The sequence below is a fragment of the Argiope bruennichi genome, chromosome 10 (assembly GCF_947563725.1).
Source record: "Argiope bruennichi chromosome 10, qqArgBrue1.1, whole genome shotgun sequence".
In the NCBI taxonomy this organism is placed as follows: Eukaryota; Metazoa; Arthropoda; class Arachnida; order Araneae; family Araneidae; genus Argiope; species Argiope bruennichi.
The window spans coordinates 60707635-60720297 of NC_079160.1; the positions used below are offsets into that span (position 1 = coordinate 60707635).

Below are 12663 nucleotides of genomic sequence, written 5' to 3' on the forward strand. Positions count from 1 at the left end.
TAATTAGCTTTAATTAATTGCTTAAATCTAAATTAGCGAAACATGGATTATCCCTGAAAGAAAATATTGTAACCATAACGACTGATGGGGCAACAATTATGAAAAAAGTTTAGGAGTAATAGATGTATTATACCAAAAAAATAAAGAACAGAAGAATCCAAATACTGTGGATATAGAAATTTCGGATTTCAACTTTGAAAAGAGTAAGAGTGAGAGTCATATTGACAATGAAGATAATGACAATGTAATTGTTGAAGAAGATATTGCTAACGAGGATGAAATATTAACCTATCAAGAAATGCTTCCTATAATTTATAAAGTTCGAAAAATTGTTAAGGTATTTAAACGTTCCCCTGTAAAAAAGGATATATTACTAAAATATATACTAACTGAAAATAAAACAGAATATATGTTAATATTAGATTCTAAAACACGTTGGAACAGTTTTCTCCTAATGATGGAACGATTTTTGAAACTGAGAAATCCAATCCAAACGTAATAATCGGCTTAAATCTGTAAATTAATTTTTCAGATAGTGAATTCGACTTAATATCCAGAACTATATCAGTTCTACTTCCAATAAAACTGACTATTGAGGCATTATGTCTGAGAGATTCTAATTTTTTAACAGCTAATGCAACAATAAATTTCATGTTGTAGTCATTGAAAGAACAGCACACATCACTATCTGAAGAATTATATATTACATTGAAAAATCGCACAGAAGATAGGCATACCGAAATAGAAAATGTCTTATGGTATTTACATAATTATAATGATTTTAAATATGAAAATGAAAAAGAAGAAAAGAAAAGAACTAATTCAAATATGATTTAGAGTAAATTTTCTTGAAATTGTTTACCCACAAAACTATCCACATTCAGAAGAATTCGGTTCAATTATCGAAGATTATGATGTCACTACTGTCGATAGTGAAAAGGAATTAGAATTAAAAGAAATTAGAATTAGCGATAAATAAAAAAAATTTAAACGAACCAAAATACAATACAGAAATTAGCTATATCCAAAATCATCCGACGAGAAATCGATTTATTTTATTTGAAGATAAGGGATTTAGAGATAAATACTTGGAAATATATCGCGCATTGCTAACAGTACCACCAACTAGCGTAGATGCCGAAAGAGCGTTTTCGACAGCTGGTCATTTTTACACAAAATTACTTTTCAGGCTTAATGACAGTACAATTCATGCATTATGTTTTTTAAGATCACATATCAAAACTTTGTAATAGTACCACAGACTGAATAGTGATATTTACTCTTTTTTTGTGATTTAAATAAAAAAGATGTTTCTTTACTTTTTTGTGATTATATACTGTTATAATTTATTATAAATTATTTTTTGTGACATTTACACTCTATAACAAAACTGGCAAATAAAACAAAGAAATACCTGTGTTTTCTTTCTTTTTCTAAAATTTCTAATACCGGTATTAAAACCGGTATCCCGGTATTAAGATTAAAAAAATACCGAATACCGGTATTGAAATTTTGGTCCGGTATTGCAATCCCTAGTTATAATGCAAGACTATAAAATAATCTCCAATTAAAATGTTTTGTAAATTCTTTTAATAAGAGACAGTAATGAGTAGCACCTTTCTTTCACAGAAAGGTTGCTCATAACAATGAAATTTTGATTTCTGTGATAATTACTCTAAAATTGTCCACAGTTATTGCCTCAATCTGATTATAGCTGATATAAATGCAAATTTTAAATAGTTTTATTTTCAGTATTATAAATAAAAAATTTCAATCTGACTAAAAAATATTTGTGTGTTAATTTAAACATCATACTGTTGTATTTCCTTAAAAATTTTTTGTACATAGAATTTTTTTATATAAAAAAAGATATAATAAATATTTCAATCAATGGAAAGGTGTGTTACATAATAATTAAAGAGCACAGGAGAAACAAATTGAGATACAAAATAAATATTTTATTTATACAAAACAATAGCATGTATTTCACAATTCATTTATAATTTCAAACGTTTTATATCTTCAGATTTGAAATCCTTCCTAAAAAGAAGAAAGAAAAAAAAATTTATTTGCATTTTATAAAAACACCATAAAAAAATAACACGAGAAAAAATATCCTTTCGCTATTAGTTAAATACAGATAAAAAAAATTGATGTGTGATTTAATTGTATAGATATTATATAATGTGTCTCCACAAAACAGTTCCAGGATTGCACTAAAGTTGTCTGTCTTTGAATAGCTAATTAACATGAGAAGTATTTATCAACTTTAATTTTCAGAAATGAGAAATTATCTCAGTGCTTTTTTCATTTCTTAAGACGTAGAATTAATACTACTACAAAACTAATGAGATTATCGAAGCCTTTCTCACATACTCTCTAATAAATGTATTTGTGCATTATTAACAACAGACCATTGGTGAACAAGCCTATTAGTATACTTTGACAAGATCTTTGGTGATTGATTGCTGGAATATGGTTATTATTCAAGCACCAGAACACTGAATGTGTATTTTGGCCTGTCTTCTGAGTGACGGAAATCAAAATTAGAAAGAATTATAATTATAATCACATATCAAATAACAATATCTGAATTACTGCATTTTTGAGCTATCGTATTTGTGAAAGTATAAACCCAGAGACAATCAATCCTTTGACACATTTGGTTCCACATCTGATAGGTATCTGTGATTTAGATGTTAAATCTGTTTACCAAATTTTATTCATCTAGCTCTCTTTGTTTTATACTTATCATATGAATTTATATTCAGACAGCTGGACAGATAAATTTCCTCAGAATAAATTTTGGTCAAAATTTGATAGAAATCTACACATTTATTGCAAATGCCACATATCAAATTTCAACAATTTAACATAAAATGTTTTTGATTTATCGTATTAACAAATGGTCATAATTCCAAACATGCATTTTTCAGACTCAAGGAAGTCTGTAATGTGGATACTCATCAAAATCCTGACTTTGAACTTTTAAACATTTTCTTTACACACTTCATATATGAAAAAATATAAAGGAAAACAATTGAAAATCAAAGTAAAACTTGCAGTTGCTATTAAGTTAATTCATCACTTACTCCTCAAGTTTATCTAAAACTTTAACATTATTAACAATATTTTTTATGGAAAATTTTTTAAGAAAGGTAAGAGAGTGTATACAAAAATAAAAGTCTCATCAAGGGGTGAAAGAGGAAATAAAGTTTGCAAGCTTCTAATAATAATAATAATATCATTGATCCTTTACTAAACATAAATAAAAAAGACAAGCTTTAAGAATTTTAAGATATAAAAAGCTAGTAATAATAAAACTAATGATTTATCACAATACAATATCAAATTAAAAATCACTACAAATCAGAAAAGTTGGGAATATCAAACACTGCATGTTACATATTGCAATAAAATAGATTATCTATTTATACTTATGAAGGAACTATAATAATCATTCAAATATATTAAAATACAGACTAAAAAAGAGGAAAACTATAGAATTGCTGCCTAAATATTTATTTCAACAAGGCAGAAATAATCATTCTGGGACATACCTGAGAGCGAGAACCTGTCTCACTTCAGTAGGAGTCAGACGCCAAGTTAAAGATCCAGAATTTGATCCCCAAGTATCTAAAATTTCACTTACCTATAAATTAAAAAAAAAAATGAAGAATTGTGAATATGTGAAAATACAAATATTTTGATAAAATAATGTCAATAGAATTGTACAGTTATATAAAGTAATTTTATGTATCTTTCATTAATGTGTGACAATCATATCTGAGATTATGTTAATAGAATAACAGTCCATCTAGAATGGTAACACCTTAATCAAATATAGCATTTTAGAGAGTAACTTTCTATTCAGTTCTAAATTTAGGAATAAGATTTCACAAGCATTAATGAAAGGCATATTTATAAATACTTACATTTTCCAAATTGAGTATAGAAGCAATTTGAGTCAATCGAGCAAATTTGTCTCTAATGGTCCAAGTAGTAACAGTTGTAAGATATGCTATAATCAGTCTTAATTCTTTCTCAAATAATAAACCCCCAAGCTGCAAAATAAAAGAAATAGATTATCAGATTAAATTTTACCATTTTGGTTTTATACTGTAAGCAAAATCTTAAAAAAAAATACTATCTAACAGCATGCTCAACAAAAAAGAGAAATATTTTTATTTTAAATAAAGCTTTAAAAATATACATCTAGTCATTTTAATACAGCAGTTCAATTTTTCAGATTTTACATTTAAACATATTAGCACTTTTTGTTACAATAAATATTTGTGTATAAATTCAAAATTTGCATGTATTCACATATAATTGCTTGTTTTTGCAACTTTTTAGAACTGTAAAAATAATGTCACATAAAATGATGATGTTTATATTAAATTTTATTAAAAATATTTTAATGTCAATACTTTGAATGACAGAGAACATGAATTTAATAAGAAGGAGAGCACAACACTTTTTAATTTGCATTTAGTACTTGACAAAACCTTTTGGCTTTGTAGAATTATATGCAACAACTAAAGTACTAACGTAATTAAATTCATTCAAATATTATTTTGAGTTATAGAGCAAATATAATTAAATTATTACAGTTCTTTTTTTTAAATCTAATACCATTCAAAGAATTTATATTTTTATTTTTGAAAGTCAATAAATAACTTGAACAGTGTGCCAATTTAATACCACTGATTGAAGAAACTATTAAATTGGATTTTACTTTCATTCTCTTTAAAAACTCGCACTGAAATACAAAATTATTAAACTGGTGGATGTGGATAATCCAATATTTTTCTGCATAGTCTTTAAAGGAGTTATTCTCTCCTCTGATTGCCTAAAAACTTTGGCTTTTGGGCCAGGCAGTGATTGAATGAGTGTTCAGATTTTTATCATCAAAGTTGAACATGTGAGCTCTTTGTGCTACGTCGTATAGTAATAAAAATTAAATATGCATTTTGACATCTTTTTATCAACTGATTAAAACCAAAGTTTTATGTAGAAATTCAATTTCAGCTATATGGTTACACTTACATGTCATTTAACTAAGTTGTTGCATTTTTGAGTAATCATATTCACATGCATTTGAAAATACAGTCAAAAAAATTTTCAACCCATTGGCAGATATATTTCAAAATTTATCAAAGATTTGCATTTTAGATATTAAAATTGAGTACCAAATATAATTAATTCAAATAATTATTTTTGAGTTATTATATTTACATGCATGTGAAAGTACACACAGACAGTGGGTCATCATTTGATAAACTTAGTTCAAAAATGGATATAGATCTACACTTTAGATACTAAAACTGTGCACCAATGAAGATTTATCTATTGATTTAAGTCATTATACTTTGTAGTAAAATAGATTTCCACTGAACGGATTTTATTCAAAATTTGATGGAAATCTACAAATTAAGTGCTAAAATGGCATATCAAATTTCATCAATCTAGCTTATACCATGTCTAAGACAGTGTTGATAGACACACAGACAGACTTAATGCCAAAAATGTGTTTTTCAAATTCAGAATGGTCAGAAATGTGAGGATTCATCAAAATCTTGATTTTAAATTTTTGGATGATCACAATATTTTACCTTTGTATAAAAAAAAAGTAAAAACCCTTTTTGCCACTTAATGGAATAATAATACTAACTAGGTAATTTACTATTGACAAAAATAGAAATAATATCTGATAAAATATTGAAGTAAAAACATGTCAAAACATTAATCTGTTGACTAACTTCCACCTTGATCCCTAGAATAAAACTCTTATTTGTGCAAATCACAGATCACGCCAATATATCTTTTTTATATTGATCATTAAAATTATATTTAGTTTAAAAGAAACAACTCATTTATCAAATGTTTTTGACAATTTAAGCGATTTTTTTTTGATGATTACGTATTTTAATACGTTTTTTTCTTTTTTTCTCATATCCCGACTAATAATAAAGAAAAATGTACATATGTATGTTTGTTTCTGATGTTCTGTAAGCTACATTTCTTAATCTGAAATAAGTAGTAATTATTTAAAAATTAAGTGCAACTTTGCCGTTTTTAGGTGATAATTCTCGAAAATATTATTATAAAAAACTGATTTTAATATCATTTTAAAATTCGATAAATTATATTTCAATGATACAAATTTAATTATTATACAAATTTTTCCTGAATTTAAAAAAGAAATTTAGAATTTTTCTTTGCATAATTTTAATTATTAAAAAGAGATTTAAATTGTTTTCATATTTCTATCACATTTTTAATTGCATGCTTTTCTTCCATAGTTGAAAGCTAAGGAAGTTAAACACCCTGTTTCATTATTTGCACAGATTACATAAGGAATAAGAAAGTAGAGTTTCAGCACTGTGAAAGATAACATGCAGTTTGAAATTAACCAGAACATCTTTAAACAAGTTTTAATGGCACTATGATGTCATTTGATTTGCCTTTATGGTTTAAGTTTAAAAGTATAAGGTTCAAGAATACAAAGTGATCATAAATGAATATTTGAGGTTTTGAAAGGGAACTTTTGAAAGGGAAAAAAATACAATAAAACCTTGTTGATCATCGGAAATCAAAAGTATCAATTGAAAGTTTAAATTCCACATAGTTATAAGTGCTCAATGTCCCTCCATATACACAAAGGATATTGAGGCGGTACAATAATTAATTCTCCACTTTTTTCTGTATGTCAGGTGTGAAGCTTTGTAAAACAGCAGATAACCATATATGGCAACAATAGCTTTTTTTTTGAGGCTACATCAAACAGGTGTTTGTTCTACCACTACCAATTAAAATTAACGAAGTTAAGGCATGAAAATCTGCATCCTTCAAAAAGTCCACTTTAAATCAGAGCCTTTCAAGAATTGAAACAAATTAATTCTTTAAAAAAAGACGTTCTTTTTTCTGGAAAAATGTAGTACAAAGTGAAATTCTGTATTTCATACTAACCCTATTGAACTGACATGACATAACAGCTTTTTCGAATTGAGATGTCAATTCTGTGGCTAATAAACTTACAATAGAATCAAAGTTGCTGGTAGTTAAGCTATCCTAAAGAAAAGAAAAGAAAAAACAACAACAACATAAGTTATCCTTGATTGACTTTAAAAACATTATTTAAATGTAATTAAGAAACAATAATTGAATACTTTGATTACCTTTAGAGATTTCAGAAAAGTATCTGTACTTATGATAAAATTCTGAATGAATGGTCGAGCACCATCATTTGCTTCATACTGGGCAAATTCATCCTATATGTAGAAAGAGTAATTCACATTAATAACAATAAAAAATAGGATTAAAATAATATGAGCATTTTAAATAGCATATTTAAGAAAATAAATTAAAAAAAATTAATATGGATTACATATGGAAAAAAAATGTGAAGAAAAAATGATACAAACTCTAAAGAATAACAAATTCTAACAAAACAAGTTATTCCTTTGCAATAAAACATAGCAAAATATATATTAATTAATATAACTATAAAATTTAAGTAAAATTATAAACATTATAACAAAATTATTTGAAAAATCACTCTTTATTTTCAATTTTCTGACACAAGATATTTGAGTTATGAAATCATTCAAAATCATCAAAGTGTTCAAAAAGAATAGGGGAAAAAAAAAAAAAAAACATTTAATTGAATTTTTCAAGAAATATGTGAAAATACATGAGTTAGAATCACATTAAAATAAAAATAAAATAAACTGGGTTATACAATAAGTTATCTACAGTATAAACAAAAAAATTGAAACTCACATCAGTTATTATGTGAGAAGCTGACTGAAAAGCATCCACCCAGGGTTTAATACGAGGTTTAACAACAGCTGTACATAAGTGAGTTCTTCCATAACTAATTAACTGTTGCAATTTGAAATTAACTGAAGTTATCTCTGATAAACAACTCTAAAACAGAATCAATTAAATAAATTAATAAAAAAATGAAAAGAAAAAATGTAACAATAAACTATTTTGTGGTGGTTATGAAAACTTTTAACGGCTCTATTTGTCAGGAAAGCAGATTATGTTTAAAGGTAAGGAGAAAAACAAAATTCACCTTACTTATTATAATAATAATAATGCACATTTTTCATTAAAAAAATTTAATAACAAAAAAGGTAATTAATTTTACAAAAACTACCATCCATACAGTTTCATATAATAAAGGTAAAGTGGCTGTATGGGTACAACTTTGGAATCCATTAAAAGTTTTGCAATAGGCACTCATAATATTAAAAAAAAAAAAAATCATTTGCTCTTTGAAATCAGCATATATAATTTACTTTTGCTTTATATTTTCTTTAGTAATATAATCCTAGATCTTATATTACATTGTTGATAACTTTTTATTGCATTATTATTATAATATTAATTATATGATTATTTTATAAATAAAAAAATCATATTAATGAATTAAAAATAATATTTTTTAAAGATTAATACTGCATTTCTTTTACCTCTAATTTTGCCCCATCTTGATCAGATGCATGAGGGAACATTTTTTGAACTTCTTCCTGGAAATGGAGAAATAATTATACATAAATTAGTGAGACACGCCAAACTTTATGAATCAAGAAAATATAATCCAGAAATGTACCTCCAAATTCATGCGAAGTGTCCTAACATATTCACAAGCAACTTCCGCATTGTTTAAGGTAACCTGGAAAAATAAGATACCTTTAAAACTATCTTCATAAAAATGAAAAAAAGAAAAAAAAAAAAAAAAGGTTCAAAGTTAAAAATTACTTTTTATGAAATTCTGGAAATGAAACTTTGTTGAAGAGAAATTTGTATTCCAATTCTTTCTTCAAATTATTTCATTTCTAACATAAATAAATATTTCTTCAAAAACTATCTCTGAACATAATTGAATTACATTATTTCTTCAATCCTTTTTAACCAAGTTATACATGAATATATTTTGAATAAAATGTTTGTATAAAAAAAGAATCTATTTGAATTATATTGCGAAAGATTTTTTCTAAAATGTATTTTAAATAATATTAATAAGACTCTTACGAACTCTGAATAGAAATATTTCATACAGATCCTGAATAATTTTATAAGTACAATAAATAAATCCAACTCTACACCGAACCCGAGATTGAACTTTAATCCATTTTATTGACTTTAAAAAAGAAACAAAACAAAACAAAGTTTTTTTTCCCAAAAATATAAAAGAGAGATTCAAATATCATTTTAAATTCTTTATATTAGTATGCATTTCTTTTAGAAAACTGAGAATTTTAAATGTGTTTATTTAAAACAGGAATTAGTAGTACATATTAAATTAAATAATTAAAAAAATTAGAGTTTGGAACAGGTTAAATATAATAAAAAGATAAAGTAATAATACTGACAATGAAGATGACAAAATCTACACAAAATAAAATAGGCAGAGAAATTAAGTTTTTTTAACAGATTTATTTTAGAATAAAATTATTTTAGAATAAATCATATGTAATCTTTACAGAAATAGGAAAAAAAATAAGCTTGTGGTTTTTAATTAAATATAAAACAAAAACCATAAGAACCAAATGAAAAGAGGTCAACAAAAATAGAATACATTCTACAGAAGTCCACTCTAATCATTGATTAACAGCCATTTTCTAAATTGGTAACAATAAGTATAGATTTTATATTGAAAAAATACTCTAAATAAAGTACAGAATTATCTTTTAAATTGAATGGATTAATATATACAATGCTGAAAAAAATTACAAGATTTTTAAACATTTCGATGACTTTATTGAATTTATTTAATAAAATATTTTTAACGCCTTAACATTTTAAATTTAAAAAAGAAATGCCACTCTGTTGCAACTAAAATTGACTGAGTAATGCAAGCTTTGGTTTCTTTATATTGGGCAATTCCTATAGAAGAAATTTTCATTCTTGGAAAAACTGTTAAGAGTTATAAGCAAATTGAAGCAATGTGTTGATATTTTCATATATTTATAAATAAATAACAAATTCCTAAATAAAAGAAACACTTTCTAAAGATATTTATTGAATTTTTTGATGAACTTACTATTAAATACTTATGGAAGGAACATATTTTTTTATGATGTTTTTGAATATGAATTTTATTAAGAATTAACAGTGAAATCATATGAAGCATCTATTATTATTTGAAATTGAAAGTTAGCATCATATTCATCAAATCTTGTGTAATTTTTTCGAGAAATTCAGAAGATGAATCTGACTGGAAATTGTATATTATTCTAACTTTTTCAAAACACACATAGTTAATTCCGTAATATGAATTCAACCTATTATAAATTATCTAAAATAATACTTGGTGAATAAGAAAAAGAATTATAATTCATATGAAAGGCTTAAATTTTACTTTAATAATTGTAATTATAATGGCAACTATTGCAAGATTGCAATTATATTATTACAGTAGATTTTATAATAATTTCTTTCAAGAAAGCAAAAATAAACTCAAGTTAAATAAATATATACACATTTTATATCAGTTATCAAAAAAATTTTAATTTTAAATGCAGACATTTTTAAGGAATTTCAAATGAAACTTAATTTGCTGACTAGCACTACTATAAATATTATTTTGGTAAATAAAACTTTACAGAAGCCTCCTTATAAAAGAAAAAAAATGTATGGAAATTCTTTGGCTAAATCATGAACATCATAATCCAGTTAAAAGAAAGGGATAAGATTATTGTTTTTGAAAAGACAATTATAAAGTATTGTTGAAAATACAGCAGTGTGTTATAGTTAGAATACAACAGTTTTGTTTAATAAGCATTTCAAAAGACAACTAAAGAGACAGAGGAGCTTTACAAAGTATAAAGTAATTACATTTCGATACTTTTTGAAGATTAAAAATAAGCATTAGCAGCCAAACCTCACAAAAGTGTAATTGCTTAATAGTTGGCCATACTAGGAAGAATACATTCAGAGTGCATTATATAAAAAATGCCCTATGGTATATTTAAAAAACTAGTCTGGTAAAAACCAATTTAAATCGGCAATGCTTTTCTTGAAGCCAGAATATTTCTCTATAAAAATGGTGTGTTACTGAATTTCTAAATACTAAAATTATTTCTCAATTTTATATTCATATTAAAAATTTAATCATCATGTGGTCTCTTCTATTCAATAGAAATCCCCTAATATATATATATATATATATATATATATATATCTTTTGTATATGAATACAAAGCTGTAAGGATACAGTAGTGCTTTGAATTTAATATAAAAAAATATTTCATTTAAATTTTCTTTCATGACTTCTAAATGAGAGAAGACATTTGATTATTAATAATATAAAAAAATCTAATAATATATCATACTATTACATTAAAAAATCTCAATAATAAAGGACTTGAATATTTTATAAAGGAAATCACAGATTTACAAATGGAAGTCTTCAAACCAAAATGAATTATAATTACCAGGAATTCTACTTTAGATTTGTCTATATCAGATGGTTGGATTTGAAGGCTTGATTGAAATACACTGTATGCTTGACTAAAGTCTAATATGCTGGATGGAAATCCCAACTTCAGTTTCTCATTTAAGACTTCATAGAAATCAGCTTGCAGCAAAGAAGTGGCATGATTTAGCATAGCACAGACAATATCAGCATTTGAACTAGAAATGGCTCGTCTAAAAAAGAAAAAAAATTTCATAATCTCTGTTTAAATTGTCATACTAAGATATAAAAATTTCTTTGCACTATCAAAGCCACAACGTAAATTTTGCCATAAATATGGGAAGTATAGAATACTGAGTATAGTTTGTAATTTTTTGAACAAGCAGGACAATTAACTTTTGATATTAGTAGTAAAATTAAAATTAATTCATGCTAAATTTTAGTTAAGATATTTATGTAAGAATGATAAAAGACATTATTTCAATCATTTTTCAAATTACCAAGTGAAACTTTTTGGAATCAAAGTAGTGTAAAAGACAGAAATCCTCCAATTAATGCAATAGCTAAATAATTAAAAGTACAACAATTTTTATTTAAATTGTGTGATGCAAAATACCAGTTGAGAAGATTCTTTAATGAAATCATTCTTCTGATTGAATTTGATTCTATTTTTAAGGCAAAGAATAAACCAATGTTTGTTTTAACTGCATCAGACCATAAACAAGTCATGTAACTGCAGTAGAATTATGTGATTTAATCTATAAACCAGTTTAATTATAGATTAATTAGATTAGATGCTCATTTTGTGATTCATAAGGGCTATTTGGGGATGGACTTTGAAATTTTGAATAATGGCCAGACAGCAAAGACAACATCCCAGATTGTTTTCAAATTTTCACATCAAATGAATGAAATTTCATTCACAGAATGTTTAATTCAGATACATTTAATGTAAAATAGATTTATTTATATTTATTTGCAATATATTATTTATATTTATTTGCAATTTTTTATATTTATTTTTATTTGCAATATACATTGCAAATGCAATTGTTGAATAATCATTGTAAATTTTATGAAATTAGGAATCAATTCATATTTCAAAAAAAAAAAAAAAAAAAAAAAAAAGAAAGGGGGGGGGGGTAAATTATATTCAGAGGTTGTCAGATTATTACTTAAAATCATGAGCTTCATATAAACATCAAGAATAAAATGTGGCAAACTTTCATAGT

General features: G+C 25.2%; 1 protein-coding gene across 2 annotated transcripts in view; it reads right to left on the reverse strand.

Moving 5' to 3' along the window:
* Positions 1–1937: 1937 nt before the first annotated feature.
* Positions 1938–12663, reverse strand: part of LOC129988476 (conserved oligomeric Golgi complex subunit 4-like) — a 29044-nt gene continuing 18318 nt past the window's right edge. For both annotated transcript variants that reach the window (XM_056096710.1, XM_056096709.1), the window contains exons 14-22: positions 11451–11664; positions 8624–8686; positions 8484–8540; positions 7786–7932; positions 7182–7274; positions 6973–7074; positions 3936–4064; positions 3561–3652; positions 1938–2040 (exon numbers count right to left, since the gene is read on the reverse strand). In XM_056096710.1, coding sequence (XP_055952685.1) covers positions 1998–2040; positions 3561–3652; positions 3936–4064; positions 6973–7074; positions 7182–7274; positions 7786–7932; positions 8484–8540; positions 8624–8686; positions 11451–11664 — 940 coding nt within the window. In that variant the 3' untranslated portion in view covers positions 1938–1997. The remainder of the gene's footprint in view (positions 2041–3560; positions 3653–3935; positions 4065–6972; positions 7075–7181; positions 7275–7785; positions 7933–8483; positions 8541–8623; positions 8687–11450; positions 11665–12663) is intronic.